This window comes from Mastacembelus armatus, chromosome 10 (genome assembly GCF_900324485.2).
Source record: "Mastacembelus armatus chromosome 10, fMasArm1.2, whole genome shotgun sequence".
Lineage (NCBI taxonomy): Eukaryota > Metazoa > Chordata > Actinopteri > Synbranchiformes > Mastacembelidae > Mastacembelus > Mastacembelus armatus.
This window is the reverse complement of record NC_046642.1, coordinates 18,392,219-18,413,593: the sequence shown is the minus strand read 5'-3', so window position 1 is coordinate 18,413,593 and position 21,375 is coordinate 18,392,219. Positions and strand designations below refer to the sequence as shown.

The window sequence follows — 21,375 nt, the reverse complement described above, 5'->3', positions numbered from 1 at the left end:
ACAGAATGCAACATCAGCTGAGCAGTTCAGCTCCAGAGGCCTCACATTCATTTTTAGGAGTTACAGCAGCATTAGGACTTAAATAATTAAGACAATGAAGCATTTTGTTAATGCTTGATTTGGCTGAACTTTAGATGGCCTTTGTGTCTCCATTCTGTCCAGCACTTTTATTCTCGCTATAATTAATGCCTCAAGACAGTGCAATGCAGAGTAAAGTATCCCTTACCAAGTGCAACAATGAACTTTATCTCTTATATGTGAGTCATTATGTCCCAAGTAAACTTTCTACTCTCGATTTATAAAGTATTTTCTGCTATGGGCAAGGTATTATCTCCTAGGAATTCAATCTAGGCTTTGGCCAACACTGACCCACACATTTTTTCTGGTACTGTATATATCTGCTTGGACTGTTTTCCTCTCACAGAAAAAAAGAATTGTGGTACAAACCTTATACATGGGCAATACCCTATACAGTTACAAACAGCACTGTTTCTTGTAAATTGTTTTTTTTGTTACAATTGTACACCTGATTCAAATGAATGCATGTTGCATTAGCAAAAACTGAGAAAATCAGTGTGTTTTCAATCAATATTTACCCCCACATTCCAGTCAGTGCCACTTTTACTGCCCACTGTTGACCTGAGGAGGGATGAGACAAGCAACGTACTTCTCATTGATAAAACCCCACTATGACCCCAGCAGGTACAGCAGTAGGATTTGCTGACAAAAACAAGAGCCCACACTAGCTTCCCACTAACACACTCTGGGAATTATATCTGATGGTGTGTAGACTGTAACCATCTCTATGGACAAACCTTTTTTCCCCTCTGTGCTTCCCCATTCAGAGTGGCCCCTTCACTGACTGAGCTGGTTTCTGTAGGCAGCACAGTTCAAATTCTGATTTCATGTTACATCTTCAAAGCTGGTCACCAAAACCAACCCCAACAATATTCCAATAATGTTTTAGTATTTCAGAACAACACAGCAAAATGTTCTGGAACGGATTACTATTTTATACTGCATGGCAGAACAGTATTAATGGATTATATGATCACCATACCTGCTGCTGTAGCTGTAATTCAGGCTCAAATGGTACCAGATTTTTACCTGTAACACCATATACCAAAATTCTTTACGGTGGATCAAAAGGTACAGTATATATGGAGTCTCATGAGGACATATCATGTTGCACCTGTGGAAATTGTGCTTTCCAGTGCACGCATTAACCCCTCCTGTTTACCTCTGTTTGGTGTGTGTCCCGTGTTTTCATGTATTGACTGTGAAAACAAATTTCCTCTCACTGGATAATAAAGTATCTGTCCACTTTACTGAGGTGCAGGGTTGTAGTGCCTTTGTCAATAATATTCGTGTAGATGTGTTTTCACTATAGTTCAGCACTGGGGACTAGTCAATATCCCGTGATGCACCTGTGACCTGTGGGCAAACCTGCCTCACTCTTCCTTTCAACTTCCGATGAACATTGATTTTCTAGCAGCTCTTGCTCATATATGAATGTGTAATTGAGGAGAAGTAAATAGAGATGTATTGTCAGTATAGATCAGGTGTTTTAACAAGATGAGAAAGTAAAAGAGAATATTTTATCTGATGTGGCTGACTTGTAACCATACAAACCTAAAAATCATTGTATTTCAGCTTTTCAGCTATTTCAGCCTTGCATTTCATACAAGGCCAAGAAGAACAACCATTGGTAATGCCATTATTCTCCTGATCGCAAAGTATAGTGTGTAAGTGTGAAAAGTATTACACAATGGTTGTATGAAATGTTAGGTGCTATTCTAGGTTGAAAGTGTGTGTGTGTGTATGTGTATGTGTGCATTAGTGAGAGAAGGCAGTATCTAGGTCTGTGTGATAAATCTGTTTCTGTGGCAAGCAAGGTACTGCGAGCAGCATGCCGTCTGTTAATTCACATTCGCTGCGGGTGGTTAGAGTCTGTGGCTGATGATACTGGGAGGTGTTGAGAAATGGAGGGAGAGAGGAGAGAGGAGAGAGAGACTTGACAAATGAACAAAAGCAATGTGCAAGTCCTGATGTCAACCCTTGGAAAAACAAAATTTAAAGTATGACTATAAGTCCCTGGTATTCACTTATCCGGTTCCCTCATGGCTGCACCCCAGTCAATAATTGCAGTAAAAAAATTCTTTAAAATTGTGAAGTGTACACTGCAACGTGAAAGAATCGGCTTTTACAAAAGAAATATTTCAGCTCAGTGTGCTAAAGTATAAAGCTGCTCTGTGCTTGTATAAGTAAAATTAGCTGGAGCAGCAATCTCAGCTAGAAAGGTTTTGATCTCTGAGCCATCATGTCTTCATTAAAGTATTAACTGATGATTGCGGCACCACCAACCAGCCCTGTTTATTTCAGCAGCGATTACCGCCTGTGTTACATCCAGGCAATCATAATCTTCATCTGTGATGAACCACCCCCCACAGGGTTGCCTCTTATGACAGTTACACAGCCGTGAGTACATTAATCTATAGTTCACTCTCTTCTTGTTTTCCCTCTCTGCCTCTGGCCAAACATGAGCAGTGATCGCGCACAATCCTGCATCCATTCCACTAATGTAACATACAACAAATGCATATATTTTTGAAACATCATAAAACCCCTCCCCACCCCTCGGTGTTTCTTTATTTCCCCTCTCTGAGCTATCATGGGAAATTCATTCAGCTAAGACAGTCCAGATGTAAATAGCTATTGCATGAGGCCCCCCCACTCAAGATCACACCACAGGAAAAGTACTGTAGCTTTGCCCTGGGCGATGAGAACAATGATGATATAGTTAGTCCAAACCAAGAACATTTATATTTAGATCATATGGATCACTCTGTCTTATACAAGAAAAGATTTCCCTCTTGTAAAACAGAACGAAAAGATACTGCTACATCATCCACATTGCATAAATCAAGCATGAAAGCATAATGGTAAGGATTTGACTGAGGGCATCCAGGGGCAAGGACAGGCGTTCAAGATATTACTCTTGTTCATTCTTCCTCCCGCTGTTTCCTCCACTCTGCCTGCGTGCTGACCCTTCTTTGGTGCTGACAAAAAAAAAAAAAAAAAAAACATCCCAGAAAGAGCACCGCATCAACCTATTGTCAGCTGCATACCCCATTATCTCTGTCTGTTGTTCTGCAGCTACGAGGAGGCTCGGCTCATGCTTCCCTGCAGTGATCATCTCTCAACCCATCTCACGGGGTAGACTTCATTTCTCCTCATTCCCCAAATCATATAGGGATCTTCCCCACTCAGGCAGGGTTGCAGTCACTTCCTTTATTCCACCACAGACAGAGAAACAATAGATAAATGTACCCTGAATGTAACACCACAGAGCAAGCATGCACCACACAAGAACTGGTGGTGCATGCTTGCTCTAAAAACTACAGCTCTGTGTATTTCCTTGAGCATATTATAAAAGAAGCCGAGGTTATAGATGGACAAAGGGGAAATAAGCTAACACTGTCAGCCAGTATTGCTCACCTTCATTTTTCTGCATGTAACGTATGCTAATTTTTTCCCCTCAAAACTGAAAAAAAAAAAAAAAAAAAAGAATTTAAGCAAACACCTCCCTTACAGCAGCTGTCTAGTCATCATTTAGCAACCATAATTAGGAACCAAGAACAGCAGGTCTTTTAAGCTTGAGTTTTCAGGCGAGTGTCTTTTTTAATCTTTTTAAAACTAAAAATGCAAGAGCAACTATGTGGTGATGAAACACTGTCTCTGTTTGCCTTAATGTTTGCTTCAAAACCTTAGCATGTCTAGCTGGCTTACTACCCAATTCAGCCAGTTCACACGCTTTCATGTAAGACCTCTGATTACTCACACTGAGGATCTCAACATAAATATGCGTTTCATATGTAGCTTAGCACATCTGGCAAGTGACTCGAATGGGGATATCTTTAAATGGCCTTTGACTTGTCACAATACCAATTAAAGATATCCAATTAGGATCATTTAACATGTTAACATTTAAGATATCATGTAAATGATATAAATATTTTTCTGAATGTCCTAAACTACTATATCACTTGTCAAATTCAATTGTAGATATTCAAAATAGATAGATATTCAAAATCTGACTACTCAAAAATGCATTGTATGCATTGGTTTGCCGTAAGCGCACGCTGGAAAGCAAATGAAGTGCTGCAAATTCTGCGATCTAACAATAACATAGTAATTCCGCAAGAGTTCGAAGGCAGTTTATGCTCTGTCTGTGTTTAGTGACCAGTCCAAATTACTGTCCAGGTGTACATCTAGATAGTTGTAAGCTGGCACCACTTCATTGCCTGCACCACAGATGTTGAGTGGACCTGTTCACTTTGTCTTCCCCCACTCACACATTCATCTGAGATGGTGTTTTCCAGCTTCTGACTAACTGAACACACCTGATCCAGGTAATCAGCAGTGTGTAAGGCAGGGATGGTTGGAAAACAAGCAGGACACTCTGAACCTTTGGTGAAACTTGGCAGCACTGTGGTAGTCTCACGCAGGGTTAGTTTAAATGCCATAGCATTTACATTTGGGACTGTGACATCCACTGTCTGATGACGTTTGTTCGAGTGGAGGAGTATTGCTGTCCTTTGTCTTGATCTTTATTGGATTTTCCATCCAGTTTCCATCCTCAGACACACTTGTTGTCCAGTAGAGTGTTGTCTTTAAACACGGTGGTTTGTACTCATTCTAAAAGCCTTTATTTTAACATTAAAAGTAAAACACAATATGATAAATGAAGCAAAAAAATCTAACCTGCTGTCTGCTGATACACAATAACATTAGGCATCCAAACAGGTTGATGGTAGAATAAAAAGAGGAATTCTTCATTCAGAATTTTTATTCTAAGTCTTATTATGAGTTAGGCGCTCTGTTTTCAAATGTCTTAGCTACAAGTCAGCCTTTTCAACCACATCATGGAGCTAATGTTAGCTTAATTAGCCAGCTAGCTGCAGCTGATAGAATTAGTCCGCAACAGTTGCCTTTTCAGCAGCCCAAATCAATATCAATGTGAAGCTTTTGTCTACCACTTTCTGAAATCAAAGACCCATTTACAAAAAGTACCATAGATCGTTATCATAAATCTGCCACTGTTATTATTATAAACTATTATGAAAAGCTTGACAGGCATAGCAATATTTACTAAATGATGAGGCATTCCCTCTCAGGGTTGGATTAAAGCTATAACATTACTTCAACAAGCTCACATTAGAATCAAAGCTGTTACATAGGCTACAGTACATAAAAACACAGGTTCCTCTGAGTAAAATGAAGTCCATTCATTCATGATATACCTTATAACCACTTCCTCATTGACTTGAATTTGATTATGCTCTTTTGTTTCCTCCCTTCCTTTTCTTAATGATTGCTTGTAATTTCTTTTACTATGCTATTCACAGTCATAATGATTCATGTTCAGTTAATCTGCTGTTTGCAATTATTCCATTGAGTCAGCTACAGCTTTAAAGTTACACTAAGTTTAAAGGAAAGGTTTGCCTGCATTTTCTCTTTCTACATCTTGCCCTTACTAGCCTCTCCATTGTGTGTGTGTGTGTGTGTGTGCGTGTGTGCGTGTGTGTGTGCGTGTGGATGCTGTAGTGCTGGCCACAGTGTGCACTGAATATTATCCACTTTGGCCAGACTTGCTGCACCGGCTGGTGTTGATCTGATTCAGCTCATACACACACATTGGGTTAAAAAAAAAACAAAAAAAAAAACATCTGTTTGGAGCAAAATGCACTCACACACACATGACGCAAAGTGCACACTCGCTTGGAAGCACAATAACACACACAAGTGCAGTGTAGCATCCACGTACATGTGTGCGCGCGCACACACACACACACACACACACACACACACACACACACACACACACACACAGTGACTAACCCCAACCACTACACATGCACACACATAAACAGTATCTGGAAATGGCATTGAGCATCTGTTTGGACAGCACTAGCACATTCACTTTTTGTGAGACACTGGCAAGAGCCCTGCATTGGCCATGAGAAGCTTTTCTACTGCAGCAGGATGACCAGGTGACCGAGAAGCCATCCAGTTGTCCCCTCGCCTCCTCCACACACATACACATTCACACGCGCAGACACTGCAATGCAAATTCAATTCTGCCCCTTCCCCCCAACACCACCACTCTCTTTTCCCAAGTCACTCATAAAACGCTCATGCTTTTAGGGGCCTTCTGAAGCATTTTAAGAAGCTATTTATTTAACAGCATGATTATCTATCTGGTGTTAGGGTGATCTATCTAGCAAAGTGATTGGGTGCGCTGTTAACACCCTCTCCTCTGGCACAGGTGGCAGCTGTCCTGTTGCAGAAGACGTGCATTAAAAAAAAAAGAAAAATAACAAGACTACTCTTTCACGTATGATTTTTTTTTTTCCGACAGCATATAAATAAAAGTGTCTGAGCAAGGAGAAAGTGGTCAATCAAACATCCTATGATAAGTGCCAGCGGGCACACACGTGCATCCTCTTTCAAAAATAAAAAAGCTAAAAATAAACGCAGTCTGCTTGGATGTTGGGGGCCTTGGGATAATTCCATTCATTGTAAATATGAAGGTGATGTCTTATGCTAATCTGTCATATCTCATCTTAACAAATGTATCTCTTCAGGGAGCGCCAGTTTAGCGTTTAACATGTACATACATCAAATCAATGTCACTTGACAAAAGCACCCCATTTGTATTGCTGACAGCTTGGTTGGGACCAATGTGTGTGAGTCTTTGTGAGGTTGTGTGCGTATGTATGTGTGTGTGTTGGGGTGGGGTGGAGGGGTGGGGGGGGGGGGGACTATGGGAGACAACAGACAGAAACAGAAACAGAGAAAGAAATAAATAAGAATAAGAACAGTAACTGGTATAGAAAGAGAGTGAGGACTCTTAGACAGAGAGAGTTAAGCAAAGGCCTGGAGGAGTTTGCAGTTATTTACATATACAGATTCTGGTCACCCCAGATCCCTACCCTCATCAAGAGAAACCAATTAAAACTCTCATCATTTAGTGTTTACCTTAATTAACCGTAACAATTAATGGCTTTCCAAAGTCCTATTGTGGCTTTTTCAATTAAAAGCTGCCTGTGACAAAGGTTGCAATCCAATCCTATAAATCATACAGACAATTCTCCAGTGAGAAGAAGCAGTCCATCCCAGGGCAACGTGAGTGAGTGAAATAGGCTCATATATCACCAGTTTCTTTAAGATGGCTTTGTGCTTCAAGATTTTTTTTTTAGTTGGCAATAGTTCTACTCTACTTCTACTGTACATGTCTGATCACTTAAATGAGTCTGTGTGTTCATGTAAGTGTACACACACGGGTACATGTGTGCATAGGTGTACAGACATCTAACCAGCAGCACTCATACTGGTCAGCAGATTGTTGGGAGAGACCCAGTGGACCATTAGCTGTCCGGAGCTGCCAGGGCTGAGAGCTGATAATGACAGGTGGTGTACACACCCTGGAGGTCTGACAGGCTCAGGGCGCCGTGCCATGTAACAACAGCCTTCACTACTGGCACTGCTGCTGTGATGGCAGCCTTTAACACTGGCACTGACACAGTGACGGCAGAAGTATCCCTGGCAGTATCACCACGACTGCGATGGAGGAGCAGCCATTACTACAAGTAGTTACACTAAAATGGCAGCGATTGTTAATGGCGAGGAAACCACTATACTGTCATTACCGTGACTGACATCCTGTTGGCAAATGCATTCAAATCCCTACACAGGCTCAGATGACAATTGATTATAAGATTATAAGATTAACAGTGAACCTGTAGGTTCACTATTCAGACGAGCCTTTTTCCCAGCAGAAGCCTGCCCTGCGACAGGTCCCATTCATTCACACTGAGGATTTTATTGTTCCAGATACAAAGGTCTTGATTTGCTTGCGTTTCTGTTCCTTTCTCCACCATTGTTCAGTTTTAGCTTCCCACTGAAGCCAGCATCTTTTCTAGGTAAATTTTAAAATAGAGACATTTCTATTTTTAAAAAAAATTAATTTCCTCCTTCCCGCCATAGCAACCATTTTCTTGTCAATCCAGCTCCAATAATACATACCCCTTCGACCCCTCACACACACCACACAGCAAGCGCATCTGAGTGTGTGTGTCTGTACAGACACCTTTATGTCCCCCTGCTCACCCCCAGCCCCTCTCCCCCAGTTTACTAATCTCTCGGTACACTCTCAGGGCTATTGTTCCATTCTGCTGTGAGCTTATTCATGTGCCACTCAGCATGCTCTCCTCTCATTTTAATACAGCGCTGGAAGCCAAAAACAGTTTTAAGCCCGCTTATTCAACTATTTATTAAAAAAAAAAAAAAATCCGCTTGCCTCTCACCTCCTCTGCTGTGGAGGAGATCATGGAACTGTATGGGATATGACCACTTATTAAAACGAAAAGTTGTGGCTGGACTTTCTGATGTTTCCATCACACATTTTATGTAGAGACAGCCTGTAGGCAGCCAGCGGACAGCGTGAGATGAAAGCTACAGCTGATGTTCTGATTTGATGACTGTTGCCATGGCAGCACGGTGAAACTGGAGGAGGGGTGTAAGCATTCACAGGGAGACAGACAGACAGAAAATTATTCCTCTTTTTCTCTTTCGCTTTCTCCCTCAAACATGCACACACATGAACACACGTCACCGACTCCCCATTAAGCAGTGGTACAGTCCAGTAGGGCTTCCTTTGGATCAGTGAACTGTAAAGGTCCATCATTAGGACAACAGGGTGGGGTCCAACATTCTGACAGCTCGTCAAGAACAGAACCCTGCATGGCTAACTATGTGATGAGACTGCTTTTAAAGAAGTGGAAAAGCACACAACTGCACTGTTGCTACAATAAGGCACCTGACGGATTCAGGGGAGCTCTTCAGCCTCTCCTGGATGGCTGAATAGGTGGTTCAATAAAAACAGTTTCTGGCTTCAGCAGACGTGTTTATAGCGTTTCCTCTGGCCAAGCACAGCACCAGGGTTAAGTTGATCATCCCTCACTCTGGTAAAATAGCCAGGGGAGTCCGTGTACCACTAGATCAACTCTACAACTTAAAGACCCTAAACGTTACAGCTCAGATGATCGATATGGCACTGAGCAATGTTCTTTACGAGCTAATAGACAAATCCATTCCTGCAAACCCCTTGGGCTTTGGGAAGGCAGGAAGGGAGTTACAGTACGCGGCTGTTAGCCTGGTGTTGCCACACCAGGAAGGTTAGAGGAGACAACAGGATGCAATTTGTGTATTTGTGCACATATGTGTGGTTGTACTGCTACATCTGCAGATGTCTCTATCTCTGAGGGTATTGTAGTTTCTTGACTCTGTTATCATGGCTGCAGCACTGCCAAAAGGAGATTTGTGTCTTCTAACATCAGAAGGAGGAAAAACACATAAAACCTGCTTCACTCACATTGCTTAAATGCTCTTATCTGACACTTGTGGATAAGCGAGCTTACATGAAACATTTGTAATTCCCTCACCATCTAATTAAAAGTCCAGATTGCCTAATAATTGTCAGTATTGCATCATAAGGTAGCGAAAATCCTGAAAATCTGATTCCCATCTGAAATCTAACACTTATTGGTCTTTCACCAGGCTCCATCAGTTCATCTAAATAGTATTTCAAAGGTAACCATAGCACGTATCAAATGATTAATTAAAAAAAAGTCTAGAAACTGAACCTTGCCCGGATTTTCTGAAGATACCTCTCTAATATGCAATATCTTTATTTGCCAGCAAGTCTTTCTGTCTCCCCATCATGTCTGTGCCCTCCCTTTGTCTTTCTCTGAGCCGTATGCTTGCTCTTTAAACCTTAAAGTCGGTTTTTCACTCAGCTCCCCTGCTCTTTGTCTTTCCATCCTCGCTAACCTTCTGTAACACTTACTTGAACACAGCTTGGCCAAACCTGACCACAAAACTTTGGCACATCATTATAAAAATAATGGACCGTGTTTATAAAGAGTATGAGGACCCTCTATGACATTGTACAGTCCCCAAGGCATTCAAACAACCTAGTTTATAGCATGATGTAACTTTTATGTTTAAGGTAACATTCATGCTTGTCTTATTTCAAGGCAAGGGCAACAGCTACACTGAAAAAATATATATTTTAGAAGAGTTTATTTGAAGGTCCAATGGCAGAAATCTATTTTGGGGTAATGTGGCTCATTCAGCGATGGCAATTATAAACATGGCAGGCAGGCACACTGTTATAAAGCAACTTTCACACTCATGCAAGGTAGAGAGCAATCATTTTGCTTCTTCTTCATTTATTGGACAAGCATATTCAGAAAAAATGGAAATTACTGGGGATAGGTGTGAAAACAAAAGCCTTCAGGCCCTTTCCTAGTATATTTTGAATTTGCAATGAGTGTGCAATACATTTGAGAATGAGCGTTATCTTCTCATGTACAGCATTTTTCTTGTTTACTGAATATTAGCATTTTTATTTTTTATCAGCATCGTGAGGTTTTCATACTGTATTATACATATTGTGATTTTTCAGGTGACATTTTTAGACTGACCATTACAATCATTACCCTTACAATTTATAAAGACATAAAAAAAGAGAAGAGCAGCAATCTTTTTTAGATTTTAGAAGCTCCTTTATGTGTTTGTGTACCGCCCTGTTCTGTCATGGTGTGTTTGTTTGTATCAAGCAGTGACACGGTGTAACTGCTTGGTCGGGTCAACAGATGTGGGCAAACATGTCTCAATGCAGGGGATGACATCCGTTCTGAGCTACATTTTTCAGTACCACAGCTTCCATAAAGCTTTCATAGGGCCTCTAAATGTTTTAGGCAATTTGAAAGGCCATTTTCCTAAAACCATTATCTGTTGTATATGCAAAATGTAGCACTCAAACCTTTCTAGTATATTAAGGTAGCACTGTGATCAGACAGTTATAAAGGAGTTGTCGAGTAAAAAAAAAAAAAAAAAAAAAAAAATGATGTCCCGCAGCCAATCAAAATCACATGCTTACTCAACCCATGGTAATTACACAGATATCTACATTTAGTACAGAAAGTTAGCCACCATAATGAGTGACAGAGCCTTTCATCGGACTGCTGTGTGCTGTTGCCTTAGAAGTATTTCTGCTTGGAGGTTGATGTATGAAAAGTGCAGTCATGTGAGACCAGGAGGGTGGCTGCTACATGCCAATGTGCCAATCCCAAAAGCGGAGGGGAAAAAAGATAAGCTAAAAAGATAGACAACAGTAAATCTGCAACTGATTAAACTAATGAAAAAGTGGTCAATTAATTAGCATCTCATTATAGGAGAGTGTTGTAACACAAATTATACAGCTAATGTAATTTTTTATTATTCTACACTGCAGTAATTCAGAAGGCTGACACCAAATCTATCTGCTCTCTCTCATCAGTCCTCTTCTTCTCTTTCTTATCATTTTATTGTAGCCTTCCTACCCAATAAATGAGCACTTATGACAATTAAGAATTTCCACACTGATTAAAGGAGCAGCTCAAAATTATGATTATTTGCCTTCCTTCTGATAGTTAAATAAGAAGATTGATATCACTTTGTGAATTAATCGCCCTTTCTTATTCCCAGGATGGCAAATACTGACATTTTGTCAAGTACTTTCTGTCTCATACAGCTCTGTTAGAGCCACACAGGATTTTCAGCAGAGAACAGTATTAACCCACTCACATCAGTACATGACGCTCAGAGCAACAGCAGCTTCCGCATTTACGGTGCCATAGTATATGAAGGGATAAAATTAAGAGGTTGGGGTGGATGGGTGGAATGCTGGCCTTTTCCAACAGGAGAGAGGGGTCCAATTCAAGCGTGAATGAGAACCTGTTGTAATTAAGTATGGACTTAGAATGAGGAACCTAGCCTAAGCTTAGCATAAATCAGAATCATCTACTGTATATTGCCAGGTGTATTTTCACATACAAGGAATCTGACTGCAGAGTGGCTCTGAATGTGCTTTGTCACGACAAAATATACACATAAGGGAATAAATAAATAAATAAATAAACAGACGAAGAGCTTCCAGATGAGTGTAAACAGCCAACACCACCAGTGTCCAAAAGCTTAAAAATCCACCAATCTACCAACATATCTAAAGCTCACTTATGCATCTTTGTTTATTTAACCCATACAAAAACAGTTATGTTTGTCACTGATGGGTACACTGACTTCATGAAGCTTTGTTGCCAAATAAAGAAGTCAAATGTCCTGTTTTCAAGAAATAATTATAACAGCATGTAAATAAATTGCTATTTTTACATTTCTGTGCACTAATTAAGCAAACAACATTCTAGCTCATTTTACCCTGCCACCTTTATGCTAATAAGCTAATCAGTGTTGCCAAATTAACACTTTTCTCACTGGATTTGATGACTTTTAAGACTCCTTTAAAGACTATTTTCTTTTTCTTTCTTTTTTTTTCTAGAAGTTATTGTTTTACTTCTATTTACTTCATATTTGCCAAAGAACATGTAGAATCGCTATATGTATTCATCCATATACTGCACACCACAGTAGGAGTTTTAATCTTACTGCTAGAGCATACCATGACATCTCAACTTTGTGGCAGCAGTTTAGTCAAGACCCGTGTTGTTACCCTCATACACAAAGCCAGGCCCAGTCACTGGCCTGCACCAAGCCAGGACCTTTTCCCCATCCAACACATTTAGGATGTCAGCTGTGAGACAGCTCACTTAACTTTACTACCCAACCTCACTTAAACTCACTTTAAGCATAACTGACTCCCCACAGTCAAGATTCCAAAATCTTATGAAAAGTGGCTCCATGTAGATGCACAACAATGCTCGTGGTTTTGGAATGATACGTTCACCATAACAAACATTTATGGGCACCAATATATAGGGTGCGCATTTGTGTGTGTCAGCAGTAAATCCTAGCTGAACTATACTTTGTCTTTCTACTGCCAATCTCTGTTCTAACGGTGCACTGACGTCAGTTCAGGCTGTTGATGTTTGTCAGCAGGTCTGACTGGTGCTCAACAATGTCTACAGCCTTCCTCAAAGGAGGTATCACAGTTGGACATGCACCCCCCACCACCCCATCACACAAACACTCACACAGACACACGCAAGCGCACACACATGAAAGAGAATAAAGACAGACATCTATACAAATGTGGCTTCACTCACAAACTGAATCGCTTTCTTCTTTACTCTTTCTTAATCTGTTGCTCCCTCTTTCTATTTTTCTCACACTCAAAACCACATATATATACACACACAAACACACACCGACTAAATTGACTTGTCAGCTTCAATCAGACCAGGAACAAAAGCATTCCTGCCAGTTTGAAGCTGACATCATTAATGGGTTTGGGAGGGGGCGAGCTCTGAAGACAAAGGGAGTGCAAGGTCAGGCTGACTTAAAATGCACTTTCATTTTGGCAGGGACGTTAACGTTTTGATTTCAGCCCCTTTACGGCAACATCTTTTTGTGAGTTGCTCTAACTTTCATTATCGCTGGGAACAGAGGAGAGCGTGAGACTTTGTTGTGCTGATGGAGAGAAATGTGACATCCATAATGCATTTCCTATTAGAGGATGCCACGCATGGACACACCTGGCCACGTGTCAGAGAGAGATGGACAGGAAGAGGATGAGAATAAATGGGGTGCTGTTGAGGGAAGTGGAAAAAAGCTTGCCAAGTAAAGGATATCACTGCAGGGAAAAAAAAAAAAACAGAGGAAAGGTGTAAAATGTGAGTGAGAGGAAGAGCATGTTCTTAAGAGAGATCACGCTAAGGTTTGGAGAGGCAGAGGACATACTGTACAGTTCTTCATGTGACAAATGAAATCCACACATAAACCAGCTTTCCTGGTGCATTGTCACAGTAAAGCCAAACACTTTGAACATTTAAATCCATTCCTCTCACTTCTGTGACTTCATCCATCCTCATTTGCTTCTGTTTCCTCTGCTGCATGCCCATCTGCTTCCGCCTTTTTGTAGCTTTCATTCTGACCCTGGATAAAGATGGAGTCACTCATCTCAAATGGTAATAACTTTGGTCCATATGCACACAGCCATCACAAATTGATTACCGTGTAATGCTCCAAGCACTCCCACTCTCTCTCACGCTCTCTCTCCTTTTCCATCGTCTGATTTTGCACGAGGCTGAAACCATGTCCAATCTGGCTGTCATTAAACAGCACCTCTGGGTGCATCCCCATATGTAAACAGAGACATCCTAAACCCTTCTTTGCATGATCCTTCGCTTCCCATAACACTCGTTTTTTCCAGCATTTTTGCCTAACATTCACTCAAAACCAACTTCTCCTTCACCTGTTTTATCCTCAACCACCCATTTATTCTTATTCTAATTATGCAATTACATTACCATTTCTATTCGCTTATTAGCATTTTTCTCTCCGTGTCTCTTATTCTTCCTCTCTGTAATTCCCTTTTTTCTGTCTCTCTTTCGGTTTCACCCTTGCTTTTCTTAGCCATTGAATATGTTCCACCTTTTTTGCAGCACATAAACAGACAGTGCCCTTGGGGATTGGTTGGAGAGCTCTGTCTTTGTTTGTGTGCACCTCTAACTAACTCTCCATCTGCAGGGAGCCTAGCCAAGCCCAGCAGTGCAAGACAGATAGCTGGCACCATCCCAGACTCTTCTCTAGTTGGCCCCATATCTTCACCCCCGCCTCTCAACTTCTTCCTTCCTTCCAGGCTATAGTCTTCCCACAGAGGCAGTTGTCAGCTGCCCTCAGGCAGCCAGTCAGGTACTGTAGATGCCCGACCCCTACAATTCCTTCTCCTCCAAGCCTTAAACCAAAATCTGCTTCAGCTCGCAATGGATATTCAATCCTTTCCAAGCCATATGCTGCAATGTACATCACTGGACTTTACTTCAAGCTCTATCCCCAGTCAACCCCAGGTTCACCTCCAATATGAGCTCACTTCAGAGACTAAATAGGCAATAGCACATTTTCTGTATTTAGTCACATCAAAGAGCCTTCAAAGAGAGAGGAACAGCATTAGCATTAGTCTGAAAACTGAGTCTTTCAATCACATACAGTAATTGCCCAAGGCTGTAACTTAAACTATGAATAGAGTTATGATTTTATATGTTGTTTTTCTTTGCATTTTGTTGTCTTTACAATATGAGAATATAAGGGTATAAAGTGAAATATTGGAAAAGGAGGAAAAATGCAGTAGTCTAACTTCAGCACATGCTGCATGCTACTTACATGTGCAAAAATGAATACTCAAAGGCATGTGCTATGTTATCTGTGCAGCTAGAATCGTGTCTCATCTCAGCATGTTGCATAGAGATGGACAATGCCTATGTAGAGTAAGAAAAGAGGTCATCTCACTCACCGTTGTCAGGCTCAGACTTCCTGTCATGCTCGGTATCAGTGAGAGAAAGGGCAGAGTTGGCGCGACTTGTGAGGCAGGAGCTCTGCTCAGACTTGAGGCCACGCATCCACATGTGCTGCAGACCATGAGCAGGAGAGGGGTCTACCTCCGGCTCCGTGTCCACATCAGAACCCACGCCCAGAGAATAGCCACGATTGTGGATGTGACCAGTGGGTCCAGAGCACAATGCTTCCTCCTCCTCCTGTTGTTGCTGCTGCTGCTGCTGCTGCTGCTGTTGGTGGATGTGGTAGTCTGGGCTCCTCATCTGCCCAGCCTTACAGAAATCTAAATCTAGAGGACGATGAGACATGCAGTGAGATCATACAAATGTAGAACTGTAAAGCATCCACCTTCATTCCTGCCTGTGTTTGTCAGACTCAGGAATTGACAAACCAAACAAAGAATAGCTCCCAAATTATGTCAGGTGATAGACTGTTATTTGAGCAAGCATTCATTAAACATATAGCAGCAAAAGTCCAAACCAAAATGCCACCCTCGATTTTTCTTAACCATTTGCAGCAAAGCTATATCCTGTTCTGAATGCCTGATGTGTGTTATTGAGCTCGAGATGTATTGAACTGCTGCTCAAACAGAGCACTGATCTCATCTATATTCTCCTTGGTGGGGTGAAGAGATCAGATAAAGATCAAACCTTATTAATATTGACTCAGACTGAGGGAAAAATTGAGCCTCATATGCTTTCAGGTATTAGAACACCCTCCAATCCCAAGCATCAACCTGTTATCTGAGAACATCAGATATACTGTGTTAGTCCTCTGGTTACACTTCAATTCAATTCAATTCAATTCAATTGAGCTCTGCTTTTTTTTTTTTTTTTTTGCAGAGGCAGCTGAGTAAATTTTCTTCTTTGCCACCTGCATTTTCTGCTTAGAATGTATAAGTGGAAGTGATGGAACTGATGTAATTTCTAAGAAATTAAGGTATGCATTGATATCGATACTGATGCCAGTGTAGCCAGATACCATATAGACTCCACAGAATACAGTGGAAGAAAAGAAAGACTTCCTCTCCTTCTCACTTAGTGCAGTTAATATGTGTGTTAGGTCAGGTCCTCTGAACACAAACCACAGTGTTTCAATAAAAGCCACAGCCCTGTTGACCACTCCATTGACCAGCGATGTGTCCTGCTGTGCGTGTTTGATGGGGTCAAGACCAACTGTGGCTCACACACTGTTCTGTTGGAATTAAACCGGTGCGAGATTGGTCACCACTACACACTTCTGTTTAGCTCAAATTGGCTGCAAGAGGGCAGTTCAGGAGCAAATAGGCTATTTCCCCGTGGTGACCAACATGGATAGACTGTAAACGGTAAAGCCATCAAACCATTTTGCTTTGAAACAAATGTAAAATGCAAGAAGAGAATTTAGCAGGTGATTAGAGGCAAAAATCTTTTTTTTTTAATAACCTCCCATTTCCTGCCATTACAGTTGGCAGCTTCTGACTCACACCAGCAACAAAAAAAAAAAAAGACTATTTATATATTTAACACTACTTTCACCCAGTGTTGTAAGTACTTGTCAGAAATCAGAATATCTGCCAAAACAGTTTGAGGTATTTTCACTGTAATGCAGTCCTGGATGTAATTGAAGTTAAACACAGCTAAATTCTGTTTACCTAAGGGTGTTACCACTGTTGATGTGTGGGCATGTCCCCTTCAACAAGGCTTGATTAACAACCAGGCAATAAAGGCGACTGCCCAAGGGCCCCAGAATTACATAGGACCTGAAACCCATGTGTAAAATGGTTTGTATAGGTTGTAATATACTAAATTAATTAAATATTGTTTTGGAAAATGCAACACTGATCTGTTGTGTTTACGTGTTAAATATATCTCGACTAATACATATAATCAAATTACAAATATGGGGAGAATGGGGGTAAAGATTTCTTTCATCTCTCATGCTGTGTTTTGACTGGTGTGCCATGAGCTGCAGACACTGGACACAGCAAAGTATTTTATTGTCTTGTTCATGTTTCAAGAAAAAAAAAAAGATTTAAAACTAATATTCTGTTAAAAAAAAGACAATGGAAATTAACTTCAGTATGCCGGTACAGGGGTCTTTTTAGTAGGTACACTGATCCAACATTACTAGTAAAAACAGCAGTGTAGTGTAATAGTGTATTAATAATACAGCAGTTTACATAGAAATTCACTTTTCATTTTTTGGGCTACCGTTACTTTGAAATACCTGATGATCGCGTTTCATCTTATTTGCCAGACTCATGTAGAAAGAATTCACATGGCTACGTTTTTTTCTTGCTTCATGGTGTCCCCACATCCTTTTGTAATTTATTAGCTCCCTACATACTCAAGTGAGATCTGATTCTTGTAAGACCGTTACTTGTGAATAATTCAAACGTATACTGCAACTCACTTGTGACTCGGTAAACAAAATGTTGACTTGAATTAATTTGATTTAATTAACAGGCAAACATTAATTATTGTGGTCAGTGCTAGAAAACAACTGTGGTGCTTTCTATGCATCTGGAGGATCTTTCTAATGGAAAAAGACTTTGGGTAGAGGCAGGTGTAGCCAGAGAAAAGAGGTGATTTAGGAAAGCTAAACAGCTGGGAGAAGAGGAGGAGGAAAGGAAAGGAAGATGTGTAGGTTTAAATGATGAAGGAAAATATGAAGAACATGAGTGGAGCTTTAGAGAAGAAATGAATTAGCTGATCTTTGTCAGGTACACTGTAATCCATTAAAAATGTCACTGGAGGCGATGTCCCCCCTTAACAGTTGGTTACTTAGGTAGGGTATACTATATATAACTCTGTTGCCCAAAGATGAACAGATGTGCTTTGCAGTACCGGCTGCCATTGACATTTCAAAGGCTGCTTTGGGGGGTCTTCTGCACCTTACCATATGACACTGAAGGCTGGGGATGGTGTTTGTTATCGAAACAAAAAAGCTGAGTAACTCTTGAAAAAGGCAAGTACTCTTTGACACCACAGTGCTTTGGAAGACATCAGAGGAACATGATGATGACTAATGGCCATCAATGGTGTTGCTGCATGACGAACAATACGACGAACTCATACCAGGTGGCATTCAAACCATGAAATCCCCAGAGCGGTCTGCTTGTCAGGAACTCTAGCAGGTATGAATGGCTAATGTTGCTTGTTAGAGTGGTGGGTAGGTCTTGCACAGTAGCAGGAGGTTTGGACAGCAAAACAGGTATCTATTGATCACTATGAACTCTGCACAGCTTCATGCTTTTGATGAGGTGCAGTTTCTCTCTTAACACCATACATGACCTGCATAAAGGCCATCCATCACAGCACACAGTGGCCCATTTCTCCCCCTGTCACCGGCAGGGGAGAATTTTTTTGTGTGTATGTGTCAACGTGTGGTTCTACGTGTGCCTATGCCTGTCCGTCTCTTTATCTGTGAGTGTGTGTGTAATGAAGGGTGGTGTTCCACTCCAGGTGAAGCCAGAGAGGTTTGGGGCTGACCTAGTTTAGCTGTAGGAGAGAAATATCACCTCCACGGAGAAGAGGTAATTGGCTGTCTCTGACTGTCCTTCTGGCTCATTGTGGACTGTAATAGGTAATTCACATAGGCCCTTTTAAAGACCTCTGTGTGTGTGGGTGTATTTGTGTCTTTGCTTATGTGTGGCTTTTTGTGCCAATGTCAATTTGCGTCCACATAGAGTTGTGCTGTATTTGGATGCATGTATTTTCAGGTAACTACATCCAGCCTCAGCTTGGTACCTGGTTGGGGTGGGTTGTAGTTGCTCTGTCTTTCTCGGTGTGAACCAAGGGTGAGGCGCAGCTCATGTGTGTAGTCAGGCAGGGTTTCGCGTGAAGTGTAGGAGCGGTGGTGGGCACGGCCGTCCTCACTCTCGTCAGACGAGCTGGTGTAGGACATCTCCATTTCATGGCGCCCCTTAGACAACGGCTGGTAGGGTTTACTGTCCATCTCCTCCATGACGTCAAGGGCTCCACTTAGTCACTCAGCACAGCCACAACACAGAGCACAGAGTCTGAGAAACAGGGAGAAAAATGGAGGGGAAGAGGGAAAAGGTAGTGAGGACAGCAGGGAGGAAGAAGGATGGCCCAGTGGGGGAAAATGAAGGAAACACAGGATTGAACAGACAGGGTAGAGGAGAGAAATAGCGCAAGAAGTCTGTTATTGAACACAGAGGAACAATATTGCAACATCTGCTCATTTCAATTACAGCGCACATTCATAAACAGTGTTTGGCTTCTCACATATGTCACACCAAAGGTTAGTTGCAAATCAATAAATTCAGAAAGGATCGTGATGGTGGCCATTATGTCTGGATGCATTTGAAGAGAAATTGGCCAAAATGAAGCACAGCTCTCCATTTTGCCAGATATGGTTTCCGCTCTCTCGATCTACCGTAGGTTTTATCTGGCTATTAAAGACAAACATTGACAAGCTGCGGATAAATCAACAAATTGTGGCTGGTCAAGTGTCAATTTGTGTGCCTCAAGTCTTTCACTCTCATTAAAAACTGTGACTCGCTAGATTCTAAAGTAATGATGAACCAGTATTAGACGCCCGTCTTTACGGTGTCATTGCCCTCCCAAATGGAGCAATGATAAAACAGCTCTTCTAGCTCAAGTGAGCTCAGATTCCCTTGTTCTTTTCTCAACCACATCAAAATTTACTTCTGATATCATTCGGCACAATATGCTCATACTGCCACAACTAATGACTGATTGGGACAACGATTGGAGCACAGAAGGAATGATTAGAAAATACTTCATTCATATTAGCTCTCTTTCAGCATGCCCTGCTCGAGGCCTTTCCACCCTATTTCCTGCAGATATAAAGCTTCTAAATGGAGCTTGAGAGGGTCATTGCTCATAGAGACAAAGTGCTATGGTATTGACCTCTTCAGGGAGTCCTGTAGTCCATATATCAAAGCCATTAGAGCGTGCCTGCTCAATACCTCAGAGATCTGCAGCACAGGGTGATCACCGCTACTCTGATACAAGTTTACAGCTGACCTTTCTACCACTGCAGTAATGCTTTTATTCCACCTGAAAGGCTCCTTCCCCTGGCCTCGCAGTCACCCTTCTCAATTCGCACGTGCATGCACACATTTGGACCACTATGCATGCACACACGCAAGACCACCCACTGACCCCCTGACAGCAAATATTCAAAAACTGGGCCATGCTGCTCTCTCAATCATCCTTCACACCCATTACTTACACATTACAATAGTCCAGATGATCTGTAAAAGCTCTACACTTGTCTCTCTTCATTTCTTCCCTTGTGTTTTCTCTTGAAAGATAACACAAAGAACAACAGTCCCTTTAAAATACATAACTACATTTTGCTAATTCATATTATCTTTGCAGCATTGCAGCATACTGTAAGTGCCCATGATTCACACACATGCACTTGCGGTTCACTGCAATCATGATGCCTTTCATTTTGATTGACAGGAGTTATTGCAAGGAATCAAAGCCCACTATTATCTCAGCTGCCCTGTCAGAATGGGATTGACTGGTGTCACCTTCTCTCTGGTATGGCAAGCAACGAGTATACATTACCCTGTGAGCTCTGAGCTTGCTGCAGGCACTGACTGCTGTCTGTCTCTACAGAGGCTCTCTGTCCTGTTTTATGTCTGTCATACACTTACACGCAAGAATGAAAGCATGCAATCCTGCACACAAGAGCACCATCTTGTACCCCTGTCATGTGTGTGCACATATTCAGTGTATGTTGTGAACATTTTGCTTAATTTGCGTATCCCTGCTTGTTTACTGACATGCACAGTGTGAAATTCTTTCTGATTTCCTTTAAACCACACCTCATTCCTGGTTAATGCTTCTTTTTTGTGCCAGTCCATCTCTGCTCTCCCTCTCTTCGTTTCCTCTCATCGTCACTCTTCCTCCCCTTTCTTACACACTTTCCACCCTCCATCTCATCCTCTGAGGCCCCTGCATTTAGAGAAGTAAGCCTGCTGGCGAGGGTTATTCC

General features: G+C 41.5%; 1 protein-coding gene across 1 annotated transcript in view; it reads right to left on the bottom strand.

Moving 5' to 3' along the window:
- The window catches only part of tenm1 (teneurin transmembrane protein 1), a 152,345-nt gene that overhangs the window by 120,854 nt on the left and 10,116 nt on the right, over positions 1-21,375 (bottom strand). The window contains exons 2-3 of the mRNA XM_026330036.1: positions 19,128-19,399; positions 15,356-15,685 (exon numbers count right to left, since the gene is read on the bottom strand). Of these exons, the coding sequence (XP_026185821.1) occupies positions 15,356-15,685; positions 19,128-19,344 (547 nt within the window). The 5' untranslated portion in view covers positions 19,345-19,399. The remainder of the gene's footprint in view (positions 1-15,355; positions 15,686-19,127; positions 19,400-21,375) is intronic.